The following is a 17939-nucleotide window of genomic DNA, read 5'->3' on the forward strand; positions in this document are numbered from 1 at the left end:
CCGCAGAAAGCAGAGTCCTCCCGCCACCCTGACCTCCTCCTGGGAGCTCCCATAGCTCTCGTGAGCTCGTTTCACATGTCTTCCCGACTGCCACGTGGAGTAGGGGAGGAGAGGTAGGCGGGGATCCGGTACACGGGCGCTGCCGAACCACGGCCCATGGCGCGTGGGGTCCCAGAAACGAGAGCACGTCCTGTGCCCAGAGTCACCAGAGATGCTCACCGTCTTATGGCCGCTCCTCCTTCAAGCTGTACAGAGAGCACTTTGATTGCTTTGGGAAACTCCCCATAGACATGGTGCAGACCAGCATCCTTCCTTTTGCCCTTTGTGGGGTGACAATAACCAGGATTTTGGTCATCGGGCACCAGACTTTTAATACAGTACAAACATTATTGCCCAGAAACGTCAGGTGGGGCTTGGCGAGGTATGGCTCTTCACGATGCGGAACAGCCCTGGTGGTGTAGGGCGACTTCTGCTGGGGGTCGGGGCAGACCCTCCAGCTGCAGTGGCCGGTGTCCCTGCAGCTCCGAGCTGGCTGCACAGGGGCAGCCGGGTGGCGTGACCGGGCTCTCTCTGCAGCGGGGGCCCGGGGCAGGGAGGCTGGCAGGACCTCCAGCTCAGGCTGGGGCTCAGGACTGGCTTCCTGGCCCAGGGAGAGGACAGGCAAGCCCCAAAAGGAGCAGCCCGGGTGCTCCTGCAAACCACCACCTGACAAGTGGCGGAGCAGAACACAGACGGAGAGCAGCAGCAAACCTGGGTCACGGGAACATGGCGAAGGAGGTGGCAGGACGTGGGTGGGCATCAGCTTTCAGAGCAAGGGAGGAGCAGAGCATCAGAGGACAGGACCAAACTCGGGGTGGGGTACCCCAGGGAGCCTGAAGGTAGAGCCAGGTCTCCAGACCATCCCCGCCCTGGTCGGTGGACACAGCACTCCCTGCTCAGACTGGTCAGCAGGGAAACTGCCCAGGTGGGCAGACGAGGGGCTGGACCTTCACCGCACAAACCAGAAAAGAGTCTACGTGCTTTTCTGTAGCCATAGCAACCACGATGTACATGCCTCTTACTGTCTGATCACGACAGGTAAACTCTGCCTGGAGTTAACAAGTGTATTATTCTGCTTTCACAGGACGAAGGTGAGGGCTGGCAGATGTCGCCAAGTGTTTTCCTTCATACGATGCAAGAAGGAAACAACGTATACAAAGGTCAGTGGGGCAGAATAGGTGTGCTCCTGTCCACCCAGTGCGGCCTCAGCCTCTGTTGGGCAGAATTTGGTGCCCAACCACGAGAAGCTGCAAACATGCGATTCACAGCCAAGACCTTCTGCCCGTCTCTCTTTTAGAATTCCTTTGGGTGGCTTCAAGGCATGTAACTGGTAAAAGAGGAAGATGAGAACATCATCTAAACCCCTGTTCTGTGTTAAACCCTTGAGACTCCAGCTGAACATTCTCTTGCTAGGAATGAAAGGGAAGAAGGATTTTCCCTGGATTGTTTAAATTAAGAAAATCAATGCCGTATGTACAGTAAAATGTTTTAATCCTATTAGACTAAGACTCGTGCCTGAACACTGACACCTAAATCTTTTCTGCCATGTTCAGCATACTTAGCAGAGTACAATCTGTCTCATTCGGCAAGTGTACGAATTGGTCTTTGAGATACTCTCATTATACTTTCCTGTGGTCCCACTCCACCCTCACAACAAACCCCAACACAGAAGGACCTGCCAAGGCGACCCTGGCCATCAGTGTTATTTGGAAATTCCTGAAAAATGCAATAATGGCGTGAAGTAGAATATTTCCAAACTCCAGTCACATGCGTGCCTCCTTCCTAATTCTGGTCTTAGGTGGACAGCACCGCTACTGTTATTTACTTAATATCTATTTTTAATTGATGCATGGTTTTTATCCCAATTAATTGAGCCTCGTCCTCAGCAACTATATCAAAAGTCGTTGCAGGTTTGATATGCCGGTTCTATAAAATAAGAATGTCCGTGGACTTCCCCCCAGCAATCCAGTGGTTAAGACTCCACACTTCCACTGCAAGGGGAGCGGGTTCACTCCCTGGCCAGGGAACTAACATCCCGCATGCCGTGCAGTGTGGCAAAAAAAAAAAAAAAAAAAAAAAGAATGTCCGTGTGCCTCCTGAAATTCTTTCACTTACCACTAGTGGCAAGGGTCCCACTCTACCTGAGATGCTGAACGAAGGCAGAAGCACAGGGATAGGATGACCCCAGCAGGATTTAGCGACTGCTTTAATTGGGGAGGAAGGAGGTCAAAGGGTAAATTAACACTGATTAGGTGCCCGAGACGCAGAAGGCTTTGTGTTTTGTTCCCATCTTACTTACCTTTATAACAACCAGGAGCGGTAAACATCACTTACCCACCATCAGCAGGTCTGATCTTCTATCAGGTCTACTGATAGAAGACCTGCCATCATTCACGTTTAAGAACATCAACTCTTTTTCTTTTCCATTATGGTTTATTACAGGATATTGAATATAGTTCCCTGTGCTATATACAGTAGGACCTTGTTGTGTATCCATTCTATATAGTTTGCACCTGCTGACCCCAAACTCCCACTCCAACCCTCCCCCATCCCCGTCACCCTGTTGGCAGCCACAAGTCTGTTCTCTATGTCTGTGAGTCTGTTTCTCTTTCGAAGATTAGTTCATTTGTGTCATATTTTAGATTCCACACGTAAGTGATATCATATGGTATTTGTCTTTCTCTTTCTGACTTACCTCACTCAGTATGATAATCTCTGGGTCCATCCATGTTGCTGCAAATGGCGTCACTGCATTCTTTTTTATGGCTGAGTAGTATTCCATTGTATATATGTACCACATCTTCTTTATCCGTTGCTCTGCCGATGGATATTTAATTTGTTTCCACGTCTTGGCTATTGTAAATAGTGCTGCAATGAACACTGGGGTGCAAGTATCTTTTCAAATTACAGTTTTGTCCGGATATATGCCCAGGAGTGGGATTGCAGGATCATACGGCAACTCTGTTTTTAGTTTTGAGGAACCTCCATGCTGTTCTCCATAGTGGCTGCACCAACTTACATTCCCACCAAGATAATACCAACTCTTTAACAAACAATGGTGCCAAGCAATCACTATCAAAGCATCCATTCACTTACATATTCACTCAACAAACATTGATTGACTCCAGTGTCCAGGTGCAATGCTAGCCTGGAGCTACAGAGCTGGCGCATGCCGTCCGCAGGCTCACAACACACCAGGTGCGGTGGCGGTAGATGGGTGGGGACAGTGGCACAAGTTGGATGGCTTGTTAGGCTGGCCTCAGCTGCCTCCGAGGGACCCAGCTAGGAATCGCAGTAAGTCACAGGCCTGGCTGTGGTGCCCCCGGAACTCAGGGCTGGGTCGCAGACAATAGCTGCCGTTTGTGAAGACACCACTTCGCATGACTTCATGTATTGGTCTGTACACACTGTCTTTTGTTTCGTAATCTGCACATCTATCTCCAACCTTCGAGATAATTTTCCAGGCCTTCAAACGCGTTAGGTAATTGACCAGCTACTCTTCTTCTGAACACCTCCCTTCTGGAGCCCTGCCAGCTGTCCTCCTTGGGGCTTCCTTTGCCTTCCCTGACTGTCACCCCTTCATTTTCCTGTTACTCCCTCATTTTGGTGGAGCCTGTCCTACTGGGTGTCCTGAGAGGGGCTGCTGGTGGGGAGTCGTAGGTGCCAGATACATCTCAATGCACTCGCACTCGGGATTTGGAAGGCCTGGCTCCCTTGGCCTCTGATGTAACTGCATATGGAGAAAGAAAGAAAAGTGGGGAAGAGCAAAATTCTCACCTACCTTAACAAGGAGTCAGGAGCCTGTGTCTAAAATTGACACATCAAGAAGCAGCAGTATACGCGTATTATCTAGACATTGGGAGAGGAACAACCAACCAAAAGAGCCCACGTGAAGCTAGATCACTTCACGCCCCCCTCCCCTGGGCCGCCCTCCCCACCTCAGGGCTGTCGTGCTTTCTGTTCCCCTTGCCTGGAATGCTTTTCCCTTCAGGCCTTCTCCCGCCTCACCTGTGCCCGCCCCTGACCCCACTTTACTCACCTCCCTCTGACTTCCGTGTGTGTGTTTGCTGTCTCCCCGCAGGGGGTGGGAGGGGGGCGCCAGGTCCATGAGGGCAGGGCATGAATTTCATAATTTACAAATAGATCAGATTTATGAATAAATCTGAATCTAGTCAAGGCATTTTTGAATGAATGAATGTGGGAATAAATGCCACTGGACAGTGTAACTGGAAGGCAGAGTTTTTTTATTATAATCTTCTCAATACTCTGACTTTAAAATAAGGTGCATGCATTATTTTGATAAAAACAGTAATTAATTTGGGGGCCGTCTAATGTTCCCATGGGAAGCCTGCAGACCCACCCAGCAAAGCTCTTGAACCGACCCGCACCTGGTGTGTAATATCTGTTTCCATCAAGACTAAGAAAACACAAGCCACTCGGGAGCAGGAAACATGAAGCGTGATTTTCCTAGTTGGCTGTTGGGGCATTTGATGAGCTATCTGTCAGGTCTTCAGTAACTTACAGAAATTAAATGTTTTCATCTGAGAATTCTTGTCATAAAAATCAAAGCTTTTCCTTCTCAGATGAAACATTAGCATTTTAATCACTGAGATGACGCGCCCTCCTCGGTCACCCCTCCACGTGCAAAAGCTGCCGCAGCTCCCGCTTTCCCAATTCTGGGATAAAAGCTCATTCTCTGCTGTAGGAAAGAGCGGGCCGTTGTTTTCCTTTGAGAGCCATGAACAGCTTCCTGCGTTCAGAAATGTCCATGAAATTCTTGAAGGGATTGAGAAGGGCCCTGTGCAAAAGTGTCATGAGAAAAACAAAGTTGCAGTGGAAAACGAGGTCCATTTACGCGAAGTAGAGGTGAAACCGGGAAAGGCTGCTACGAGCTGCTTTATCTGTAACATATAGTTACAGCTCCGGAAATGGGAGCGTCGCTGCTTTTACATAAATAATCACACCTTGCTTTCCTCTCTGTTGAATAGTCTGTGTTCCTTTCGTTTTGAAATGCATTGCTTCCCAGTCTTAGTAAACCTACCCCGTGAAAAAGCAGCGTAGCTTCCTTTAAATGACAAAGCAGTTTTGCTCTAAAAGATCTTAATGAAACAGGTGGCTTTTGCTGTGGGAGGAGATTTAGTCATCATACAAGGTGGAAATCTGCTAGGAAAGAGTTGTTATGTGTGAATAGCACGTTTTAACACAGTTATAGTATTTTCCAGGGGGAGAGCTTACAATTGGAAACCCATAAAAAAGAAGCATTATGTTATTCCTGCATTTCAAAGTTTTCCACAGTCTAAGCTTATGTAAATTTCAGAAAACGCACAGAGAAGGGGCGGTTGCCTTCAAGCCCGTGAGCCAGCCTCGCCTTTGTGTATTCACACCTTCCAAGCTCACTGCAAAATCCCCCTTCTGGGGGGGAGGGCGGACAGGCGCTCAGGCCAGAGCAGAAACTGAGGTCACCCTCAGACAGGCATACAGGAGGCACACCCCCAAACCTCTCCTGCCGTATCATCCCGTCCCATCGTCTGAGCCCTAGCGGCTGGGCCACCTCTCACGTGGCCACCCTGCTTGGGAAGGACATGTGGGTGAATCAATTCTATGAAAATTTCACCCCCTCTGTGATGTGTTTCTTGTCGATTTCTTATAAATCCACACTAACCACCCTAGAAAAAGTTTCGGTACTTTCATCATCCTCATTTTCAAAAATCTGCCCCTGAAACTTTGCATCACCCGTCGGTTTCTCCTTGCTATCTTCCTGGCACAGACTGTGACCAGCCAAGGGCTGGCCCCGTCCAGGCCGCACTGCCCTTGGTTGGCTGGTGGGAGGCCGGTGAGCCTAAGAGCCCTCGCCGGGCCTGGAAGCTAGGCAGGCCGACCCCTCTGCCCAGCTAACTGACCAGGAAGTGAGCCAGGCCTGACATGTGTGTGGCCATCACCTTGTGATGGCCCCTCTCGCTTCCAGAGATCTCCATGCCAGCCTCTGGGAGCAGCGTCAGGGTCTCCAGCCTGTGGCTTGTGGAGCCGACCCACACTTTGGGAAAACTGGAGCTGCACAGCCACATCCCGTCTTGCTCCCCTTGCGTTCTGTGTGGCCCTGACTCGGACGCCGCGAAGAGGACACGCCCAGTGGTCCTCCGCCTCCTCACTTCCACCTGGGCACAAGTGTTTTTAGAGTAGCCGCTGTCCTACCTGGTTCCTCGCTCCTCGAGAGGTTGGAGACTGTTGACAAGGAAAGGGAAGACTGTAAGACCAGCAGCTGGAAAGCGGTAGCATGGGGGACCCACCTGCCGGGGCTGCCGCCTGGCTGGAGCCCTCCAGGCGATGCCCTCGCCCAGTCGCCCGTTCTTGTGCATCTGCATCTCGTCGCCCTTTTGCTCCATCTCCCCAGGATCTGCAGCCATTCCTGGCTCACACCACGTGCCGTCCCTTCTCCTTTCCCTTCTCGCAGCTTCTGCTCATCCCCGGCCTCCATGATTTACGTGAAGATTCCACCCTCCTCTCTCATCTGTTCGCCCACTTGACTCTCCGAGAATCTTCTCTGCTGTCCACCTTCACAGTTGACACCTCCTGCTCTGTGTACCCAGACGTATGTTTCTGCCTGTGACCGTGACTGTCCTCTATGGCTTGTCCTCTAATGCCACCCTTCTTGATGAGCTGTGTCGGGGGACACAGTCCTGGCTAGTCTCAGGATCCCGTGAGGTGCTCGTAGGAGAAGCTGTACTTGAGAAACTTCCATCCCATCGTTCACCGCCTGCCATCCGGGCCCCGCACGACCCCCTTTCTTCCCAAGCCATAGCCGTTGTCAGACAGAGGTGGGGAAACCCCTGCCTGGGGCCCCGTGGCCCTCGGTTGCCTTCCCGAGTTGCACGGCCTCCGTGCTCCAGGGATGTGCTCCCGGCAAAGTGGCCCAGCGGAGTGGTGGTTGCAGGTTTGGTTCCAGAAATTTTCCATCACGTTCTGAACACAAATTCAGGGAAGAGATCTCATTTCCCAAACTGGCAAGTCTTTTTCCCCTGGGAGATCCCCCGATCCCACAGCCAGGATCCAGTGATCTGCACCTCTGCGCAATTTGGAATTCCTCTTCTGAGAAAACAGGTTTATTCCCATTTATTCCAGTGATACAAAATTACCCTTATTTCCTCTAGGGTCACATTTCTCTAACCATCCTCCTAACTGCCAGGCAAAAGGGAAATGTAAAATGTGTGTGATTTCAAAAACATCCAAAAAGTGATACAAAAATAGAGCCGTTGAATTAGGGGCGAGTAGTGGGTACTTGTGTATTCAGTGTTGGCTTTTACTAGGAGCCAGGGTAAATTACTGGTGAGTTGAACTAGCAACAAAATCTCTCCTATTTTAGCGCGCCATTTGCATAATAAAAATAATGTAAAACATATTACAGAAACAGTCACCTATAACTGTATAATCCCACAATTAACGTATTATTTTTTACATGTTTTTAACCGTATGGAAGAATACTGTTTGTTTCATACTTTTTTATTGGATCTTTACACATTAGCAGTTTCCTTCTTTATTTTTTAGATATTATACAGGGACAATCCTTCTGTTTGGGAAGTGGAGAAGGATGTAGGGCAGAAAGCTGAGTTTGTGTTATATGTCAGAAAACTGCGTTCCTTAGTGTCAACCACAAAGGAATGGGCACTGGCCCTCTACCTCTACAAGGATTAGATCATGAGCCACTGTGGCTGCTGACTTCCAACACCCCCTGAAAGGAGTTCAAGGTGGAGAGCATGCATGAGGCCCTCTGTGCTCTGGGAAAAACTGGCAGAGCAGGTCTTCAGAATAGTTAGGTATTTTCAGGAGAAGATTTTATGAGCCCAATTCTTGTATCTCCTCCTATCTAAAAAAGCACTGAAATCCTTCATGGTGACGACTGCTCCTCGAGACGAGCAGAAACCTTCTGCCAAAAAAATATGCTCGATTGCATGGACTCCCCCTTCACCAGAATCACATGTATGCTGACCTTCCCCCCTGCCTCTTTAGAGCAGTTTCTCAGAGCTCTCTGAGACGCTGTCTCCCGGGCTATAATCCTCATTTTGCCCCAAATAAAACTTGACTCACAACTCTCACGTCGTACATTTTTTTTAAGTCGACATTAGTCTTCACGCTGAAAAAATTTCATTTTCTTTTTCTTTATCCTTCTGGAGTACAGACCTGTGGAAGAATAAAGATGAATCGTGGAATGTCCCCCAGGGCTATGATCCCGAACTGATCAAAGAGGACAAACGGAAAGAATTGGAGTCGGAGATCAGGCTGCAGGTAAGACTGCTTTTATGCTGTAGTCCCAGCAAGTCATTCGCTGCAGTGCTTTGTTACAATTTCCCGTTAATAACCTACCCAGAATTTAAGCTATTTTTAACTTCACAAAGAAAACACAAGTCATGCGAAGTCACCTAAACCTTTTGTATTCACCTAGGTTGACGAGCTGATGAGACAGGAACTAAAAAACTTAAAACTAGCTGTGAACAGAGAGATGGAATTACCGGGCAAAACAGGAAGGAAGAAAGGAAGTAAAGAGGTGAGTGGTCCTTATGCACGGGAAGCCGAGAGCAGATCCCAACCATGACCAGGAGCCCGGCCCCCGCGGGCGGTGGCCCATCCATGCGTGCTGCCTGCGGACCCCGGCTGTCCCAGGCTGATTCTCCGGGAAACGTGCCTACCTTTGGTGAATTTACGTCGGTCCACCAGGTAGCCCTCAGGGCTGTGGGCTCATAAATGAGATAAATCCAACAGTCTGGGAGTAACTTCCCCAGTCCCCCATCACTGCAGATCCGTGGTACCCAAGCCCCACAAGTGGGAGGAGACCTATCGGAGGAGCTGGGGCGTGTGTCTCAAATGCCCACCCGTCTCTTCCTGTAGAAGCTCTGTAGGGGAAGCCAGTGGCAATGAGCAGGTTCTTTGTGAGTCAGGGAATCCGATGAATTGAATTTTCAGTTGCCACCCATCCGTCTCATAGTGGTTTAGAGTAGCTAGTTGGATTCCAATATTCCATGTTCACATACTAGGGTCCTGAGAGATAAGAGAAAATATAAGATTGGTGTCTGCCCCTGCTTGTTGGCAGGGAGCTCCTGGAACCCTTGGAAATTCCTAAGTGACTGAGTAATATTCCATTGTATATATGTGCCACATCTTCTTTATCCATTCATCTGATAATGGACACTTAGGTTGTTTCCATCTCCGGGCTATTGGAAATAGAGCTGCAGTGAACATTTTGGTACATGATTCTTTTTGAATTATGGTTTTCTCAGGGTATATGCCCAGTAGTGGGATTGCTGGGTCATATGGTAGTTCTGTTTGTAGTTTTTTAAGGAACCTCCATACTGTTCTCCATAGTGGCTGTACCAATTCACATTCCCACCAGCAGTGCAAAAGTGTTCCCTTTTCTCCACACCCTCTCCAGCATTTATTGTTTCTAGATTTTTTGATAATGGCCATTCCTACCTGTGTGAGATGATATCTCACTGTAGTTTTGATTTGCATTTCTCTAATGATTAATGATGTTGAGCATTCTTTCATGTGTTGGCACTCTGAATACCTTCTTTGGAGAAGTGTCTATTTAGGTCTTCTGCCCATATTTGCATTGGGTTGTTTGTGTTTTTGTTATTGAGCTGCATGAGCTGCTTGTAAATTTTGGAGATTAATCCTTTGTCAGTTGCTTCATTTGCAAATACTTTCTCCCATTCTGAGGGTTGTCTTTTGGTCTTGTTTATGGTTTCCTTTGCTGTGCAAAAGCTTTGAAGTTTCATTAGGTCCCATTTGTTTATTTTTGTTTTTCTTTCCATTTCTCTAGGAGGTGGGTCAAAAAGGATCTTGCTGTGATTTATGTCATAGAGTGTTCTGCCTATGTTTTCCTCTAAGAGTTTGATAGTTTCTGGCCTTACATTTAGGTCTTTAATCCATTTTGAGCTTATTTTTGTATATGGTGTCAGGGAGTGATCTAATCTCATACTTTTACATGTACCTGTCCAGTGTTCCCAGCACCACTTATTGAAGAGGCTGTCCTTTCTCCACTGTACATTCCTGCCTCCTTTATCAAAGATAAGGTGACCATATGTGTGTGGGTTTATCTCTGGGCTTTCTATCCTGTTCCATTGATCTATCTTTCTGTTTTTGTGCTATTTGTAATGAGGTGGATAGACCTAGAGTCTGTCATACAGAGTGAAGTAAGTCAGAAAGAGAAAAACAAATACCGTATGCTAACACATATATATGGAATTTAAGGGGAAAAAAATGTCATGAAGAACCTAGGGGTAAGACAGGAATAAAGACACACACCTAGAGAATGGACTTGAGGATATGGGGAGGGGGAAGGGTAAGCTGTGACAAAGCGAGAGAGAGGCATGGACATATATACACTACCAAACGTAAAATAGATATTTAGTGGGAAGCAGCTGCATAGCACAGGGAGATCAGCTAGGTGCTTTGTGTCCACCTAGAGGGGTGGGATAGGGAGGGTGGGAGGGAGGGAGACACAGAGGGAAGAGATATGGGAACATATGTATATGTATAACTGATTCACTTTCTTATAAAGCAGAAACTAACACACCATTGTAAAGCAATTATACTCAAAAAAAAAAAAATTCCTAAGTGATAAGCACACTGGAAGCGTCTTTTGTTACAATGAGGCAATGCTGGGTGGGTTCCTAGATGGCTCCCAGGTGGGGGCTGGTTACAGGGAAGACCAAGCCATGATTAGAAGCCTGGAATTCTCAGCTCCACCCACCCCCATTCTCTAGAGAGGGGACAGGAGATGGAAATGGAGTTAATAATTGATCAAGCCCACATGAGGAAGCTTCCGTGAAACCCCAATAATGATGGGATTTGGAGAGTTTCCAGGTGGGTTAACACATCCACATCCTGGGAGGGTAACACACCCCAATGTCACAGGGGCAGGAGCTCCTGCACTCAGGACCCTCCCAGACCTTGCCCTACGTACCTCTTCATCTGGCTGTCCTTCTGTATCCTGTATCATATCCTTTAATGAACTGGTGGATGGAAGTAAGTGTTTTCCTGAGTTCTGTGAGCCACTCTCACAAATTAATCATACCTGAGGAGGGGTTTATAGCCGGTTGGGCAGAAACATAGGTGACAACCTGGACTTGGCAATTGGCATCTGAATTGGGGTGGGGAGCAGTTTGGTGGGACATCACCCTTAACCTGTGGGATCCGACTCTATCTCCAGGTAGACAGTGTCAGAATTGAGTTAGATTGCAGGACCCCCCAGCTGGTGTTGCAGAAAACTGCTTGGCGGGGGAGAACCCCGCACATCTGGCATCAGAAGTGTTGTGAACATGGTCCACTTTGATTCAGAGCCAGCCCTACCTCTGGGGCCAGGATACTCCAGGCAGAGGAGCTGGCAGGACTGTGGGCAGCCTTTGCCCTTTGAAGGCTTCTCAGGTTTCCATGGTCCATCACCTCTTCCTGGGACTCACACACTCCCTCAGAGTTTACCACACTCCCAGCTACATTAGTGACTAGTTTCGCCAGCCCAGGGGCTGTACGGTGTCTTTACAGTGGCTCTATCCTAATGCTTTTTGTGTTGACTTTACAGTTTACAGTTTAACTCTGACTCTGAATGTCCTTCATGGGCCTCTACTGAGGCTCCATCTCTGTAGCCCACTGAGGGCTCTCTATAGGCTATTCCCTCATCAATAGGAAATAAATATGCCACCCATTGACCCTATTAATGAATTTCACGTCTTCAGAAAGTGATACTTTCATGACTGAACATGGAAATCAAGCCAAACAAAACGGAAAATGAAGCCAGGAGGTGACTGTACCCCTCCAGCTGAGAATAGGCTTCCTCCTCTTACCCAGCATCTGATCATCAGTCTGGCCCAAGGGCACCCTCTCACTCCTCGCAGCCTGGTGTCTGCCCTCACCATGTCCTAACTCATGACATGTCACAGGGTGAGAAATTGCTATGAATTTCTCTCTTGGAATTAAACTGGTTGAATACACAATAGATGCACTCAGGGTACCCCAATAGATTGATGGTAATTGTGTAACTGTAGAGTTTTCAGTTCTCAAAATTCCAATCCAAATGACCTTGGGAGACATAATTATGATTTAATTTCGTAAGCTGAAACTTAATTAGCTATACTAAATCCCCTCCTTAAGAAGACCATTAGCAGAAGGGGAATGGGCAACCTTGAACATAGAAAAGGAGAAAGAGGACTCAGAGGGATAGAATTTGACAGTATTATTTCAGCATTATCCAGAAACAGTGACTTGATCAGAGATTATACAGCAGCCTGAGTGCTCCTTTCGAAATATAAATATGACCTTAGCACTCCATGCTGAAACCCTTCAATGACACCCCGGTTCCCCCAAGGATAAAGATGACAGGCTTACAAGGCCATGACCAACCTTGCCAGTGTCCTCTTCTTCAGGCTCATCACCCACCTCTCCTCCCTGGCTGCACTCCAGCACCCTGATCTTCCTCTTTGTGCCTCAAACACCCTGTGCTCCCTCCCACCACAGGGCCTTTGCACATGCTGTTCCCTCTCAAGAACTGTCTTTACCCCCACACCCTCAGTCCCGAGTGTAGTTAACCCCTACTCATCCTTGGGGTCTCAGTCCAAGCCCTTCTTCCTCAGGAAAGCCTTTTGGGACCTCCAAAGTAAGTCTGGTTGCTACACATACACTCGACGCTGAGTACCATGTCTTCCTGGTGCTTTATCATATCACAGTTTTAATGTTACATTTACTGGTGAGATCATTTTGTTTGTTTCTGCCTTCCCAAATCTACTACTGAAGGGCCATGAGTCCAGCGACTATGTGACTGTCTTTTCTGCTCACCTTTGTAACCTTTTCTGGCACATAGCAAGTCCTCAGCACATAATATTGAATGAATGAATTAATCAAATCTAGATCCTATGCAGATTGACCCCTATAGGCTAAATAAGTGCCTCAAGATGTCACAGTATGGCATAGGTAGCAATTCGGAGCATCCAGCCACCTCCTTTGCTTATTCCATACTCAACAAGCAACCTTCTGATGAGTTATTGTAGTTTCATGTTCATTTTCTTACAAGAAGGAAGGTTACAGAGTCTGTTTCCCTTGGCAATTATATTTCACATTATAATTTAATCTACTTACAATGCAGTCTTTTCCACCTTCTCTTGTGATTTAGAGATCCAAAATCAGATCTTGGGGGACATATCATCTTTACTGATTGTTTCATTTAATATTATTTATTGGGCACTGTATGCCAGGTACAGTTCAAGGCATTTGAGGTACAGAAGATAACAAGACAGACAAAGAGTCTGTACTTTCAAAAACAAGTTTGCAGATATGCAGGACTGTGAATCAACCCTGGATTTGCTGTCACCCCCATTATGACATCACTGAGTGAGGTCCTGACTCTCAGAGGCCATCTCTCTCTCTCGAGCTCCTCTCTTGTTCTAATCACAAAAACTTTAAGGACATAGGAGTTCCTGAAGTGGCCATGAAGCTCCTTGAGGATAAGATTCTTGACTGGCTCTATATTTTGCATTCCTGAGTGCTAGCATATATAAATGGAAAAAAAATGCCATACTTAAATAGAAATTTAGAATCTACATTTAAAAGAAACAAATAAACATTCTGCAGTTGAAAAATATGGTATCCAAAAATAAGAAGTCTTCTAATTGGTTTAACAACAGCATAGACATCGCAAAAGGCAGGTTGACCTCAAAAACAAGTCAATAGGAAGTCCAAACTGAAGTACAGAAAAAACAAATACTATAAAAAACAGAACAGAGAAGAAGAGAGATTTGAGACATGGTCAAAAGTTGTAACATATGTGTAATTAGAATTTTCCCCAAAAGAGGAGAATGGAACAGAAGCAATACATGAAAAAGTAATGTTTGTGAATTTTCCAAATCAGATGAAATACACACACCCACACATTCAAGAACCTTACTGAGGTCCAAGAAGGATGATTACAAAGAAAACCACATCTAGACACATCACAGTCAAAATACTGAAAGTCAAAGATAAAAGGCAAACTCTTACTAGATTTTTTTAAAAGGCACATTTCCTTCAGGATAACAAAAAATAAGAAAGACTACTAAATCTCTCAACAGAAACCATGGAAGCCAGAAGGAAGTGTGAATAGCATCTTTAGAGACTGGAAAGAAATAACTGCCAACCTAGAATTCTATACCCAGTGAAAATATCCTTCAAAAATGGAAATAAAATAGAGACAAACAACATCTGATTTGACTTAGCAGCAGCAGACCCATAATATGAAAATACTAAAAGGATATTCTTCAGGCTGAAGGAAAAGAATCCCAGATAAGAAAACAAAAGTGTAAGAAGGAATAATCAGCTCTTCAAAATGTAAAATTTGGGCAAGTATAAAAAGCTACCTATTCTTAAAATATTCTGGTTTTTAAAGCAAGAATAAGGGTCTGTACCATACATACAAAGAAAATATATAACAGCAGCAACAGAAAAGTTGGGTAGGAATAAACGGACTTGTGAGATTGCTGCATTGTTCAGGGAGCCAAAAAGAGCTAATTTAAGGTAAATTGTAATAAATTAATGATGTATTTTATAATTTTTTAAATCATACTAAAATGTATGGCAAAAAAGTAATAGTGAAGATAAGCAGAAAAATTTTAAATAATTAATCAAAAAGAATACAGGAAAGGAAAAATAGGAATAAAAAGAAAAGAAATAATAAAAAGAAAGTAAATATGAATTTGATAGAATTAAATCCAATTAATTTAATCCATAATTACCTAAAATGTAAGTGGACTAAATGTTCTATTTTAAAAGACAATGATTGTCAGACTGGAAATAAACAAAACTCAACTATATGCTATTTATAAGAAACACACTTTAAACATAACAAATAGATATGTTAAAAATAAACTATAAACTATAGATGGTAATCTATAAACCATGAAAGTACTAGCCAAAAAGATAGCTAGTGTAACTCAGTATCAGACAAAACAGGTTTTAGTTAATAACCACCCTGCACCATCCAAACACTTCAGAAAAAATGTGGCCCCACTCCAGTGCACACCAGCAAAGGCTCCATGGGGCGCCTAGACTTCTTCCCTCATGAAGACATAGGAGACAACCCAACACCCTCACTGGAGTGGTGTCAGAGAAGATCAAATAAGGAACAAAGACTTTCATTCCTGCCCATTTGTTGTGAAGCCTTCCCATCCACTATGTCAGTGGAGACTACATGGGGAATCTATCTGGACTCCACCCCCAACCAGTGATAACAAGGCACCCCTCCCTCCCTCCTGGGATGAATCAGAGGAGACCTAGTGGAGAGTCAAAACTTCACCAGTTCCCAGTGGTAACAAGGACACCTTCACCTCAGTGTGAGTGGAGACCACATGGAGAGCCAGAACTCCCACCCCCACCCAGAAATATAAGGAGCCCCTCCCACAATGGATTGGGTAACCTAGACTTCTACCTTCCTGGCAATAACAGCACAACACACGCACACACACACAATTCCCCTGCCAGAGCAGTGTCAGAGTTAAAACAAGAGATTTAAATTAAGTTCAGAGTCTCATAACATAATACAAAAATGTTTAGGTTTTATTGAAAGTCACTCATCATAGAAGAACCTGGAAGATCTCAGACTGAAGGAAAACAGACAACAGATGCCAAGTCTGAAGTGTCAGCGATGTTAGAATTACCTGGCAAACATGTTAAGGCAGCCGTGATTAAAATGCTTCAATGAGTAATTATAAAGCTGCTAGATACAAATGAAAAAAACAAAACAAAACAGAAAGCCTCAGCAAAAAAGTAGAAGACATAAAGGAGAACCAAATGGAAATTTTAGAACTTAAAACTACAGTATGCAAAATGCTAGATGAGCTCAGCAGCAGAATAGAGGAGACAGAGGAAAGAATCAGTGAATTGGAAGATAGAACAATAGAAATTACCCAATCTGAACAACAGAGAAAATCAACTGGGAAAAAAAAAAAAAAAGCTAAATAGGAATTAGGAACTATGGGACTATTAAAAAAAATCTTATATTCATGCCATCAGAATCTCAGAAGGAGAAGAAAAAGAAGATGAGGCTGAAAAAGCACTTCAAGAAAGAATGGTTGAAATCTTCCCAAATTTGACAGGAGATATAAACCTGCAGATTCAAGAAGCTAAATTAATACCCAACAGGATAAATCCAAAGACATATGATCTGAGACACATCATAACTAAGCTTCTAACTACAGAAGACAAAAAAAAAAATCTGTAAAGCAGCCAGAGAAAAAAATGACGCTTTACCTATAGGAGAAAAATACCTTAAATGACTGTGGGTTGCACACCAGAAACTGAGATGGAAAGAAAGGGCACAATACTTTTTCAAGTGCTGAAATAAAATAACTGCCAAGCAGAATCTATACCCAGCAAAAATATTCTTCAGCTGTGAAAAAGAAATCAAGATATTTTCAGATGAAGGAGAACTAAGATAATTTTTCACCAGCAGATTCACCCTGAGAGAATTTCTAAAGGAACTTCTTTAAATGGAAAGAAAATGGTTCAGAAAAAAAAACCTGGAGCATCAGAAAGGAAGAAATAACTTGGTAACCAAAAATATAGGTAATCTGGGTATCAGTGAAATCACAAAACACTCCATGTCATGGACCTCCTGGGTACTTCAGAAATACTAGAGGTGGCAGGTGCTCAGTGATATAACCAAGGATCGTCTACCTCGGGAGTCTCAAACTCAAATGCCTTCAGTGTCAGTCAAGTTCCATAAATGAGAGAAGCAGGCATAGGACTGTGATGAACTAAACAGCACACATGACTCAGCTCTGGCCAGTGATTGCCAGGCGGGAAGGCATACCCTGTCCTGCCAGATCTTCTGACTTTTCAAGAAAAGCCAGAAATCCTAACACAACATTGTAAGTCAACTATACTCCAATAAAAATTTATATATATATATAGAGAGAGAGAGAATAGGCTTTTCTTCCCTTTCTAAATTATGTTATTTGATTGAAGCAAAAATTATGACATTGTTTGACTTGGTTCTCAGTGATGCAGAGGAAATATTTAAGACAATATTACAAATGACAGGGGATGGGTAAAGGCATGTAAAGGGAAATAAGATTTTTCTACTTCACTCAAAATGTGACATGAGTAGACTCTGATTCACTATGCATATATAATGTAACACCCAGAGCAACCACTAGAAAAGTATACAAAGAAATATACTCAAAGAACACTATCAAATGAAATTCTAAAAATGGTCAAGTCATCTACAGGATGACAGTTTTCCCTGTCAGGAAAAAGAAATAAAAAATATAACAAAAAATAAATAAAATGGTAGACAAGTCTTAATATATCAATAATTACATTAAATGTAAACAGTCTAAACACATCAATTAAAAGACAGAGAATACCAAAGTAGATTTAAAAACATGACCCAACTATATACTGTCTGCAGGAACCTCATTTGATATATAATGATATAAGCAGGTCGTAAGTAAAAGGATGGAAAGAATATATCATGCAAACAATCAAAAGAAAGCAGGAATGGCTATTCTAGTATCACATAAAGTAGATTTCAGAGCCAAGAAAATTTTCAAAGTCAGGGAAGAACTTACATATGATAAAAGAGCCAGTCCATCGAAGACATATTAATCCTAAATGTGCATACACCAAACAACAGAACTATAAAATATAGGAAGCAAAAACCAATAGAACTGAAAGGAAAAACAGACAAATCCACATTCATTCTCAAGAACTGATAGAACACTAGACAGAAAATCATCAGCAACGATACTGAAGAACTCAACACCATCTACAAACAGAGTCTATTTGAAATTTATAGAACACTCCACCCAACAAACAGAATACATATTCTTTGCAAGTGCCCACAGAATGCATTCCAAGACGGACCTTATCTTGTGCCGTTAAAC

General features: G+C 44.5%; 1 protein-coding gene across 3 annotated transcripts in view; it reads left to right on the forward strand.

Moving 5' to 3' along the window:
- Positions 1–17939, forward strand: part of IQCA1 (IQ motif containing with AAA domain 1) — a 197176-nt gene that overhangs the window by 83765 nt on the left and 95472 nt on the right. For all 3 annotated transcript variants that reach the window (XM_060301667.1, XM_030864755.2, XM_060301668.1), the window contains exons 9-11: positions 1124–1199; positions 8213–8319; positions 8477–8578. In XM_060301667.1, coding sequence (XP_060157650.1) covers positions 1124–1199; positions 8213–8319; positions 8477–8578 — 285 coding nt within the window. The remainder of the gene's footprint in view (positions 1–1123; positions 1200–8212; positions 8320–8476; positions 8579–17939) is intronic.

Source organism: Globicephala melas, chromosome 7 (genome assembly GCF_963455315.2).
Source record: "Globicephala melas chromosome 7, mGloMel1.2, whole genome shotgun sequence".
In the NCBI taxonomy this organism is placed as follows: Eukaryota; Metazoa; Chordata; class Mammalia; order Artiodactyla; family Delphinidae; genus Globicephala; species Globicephala melas.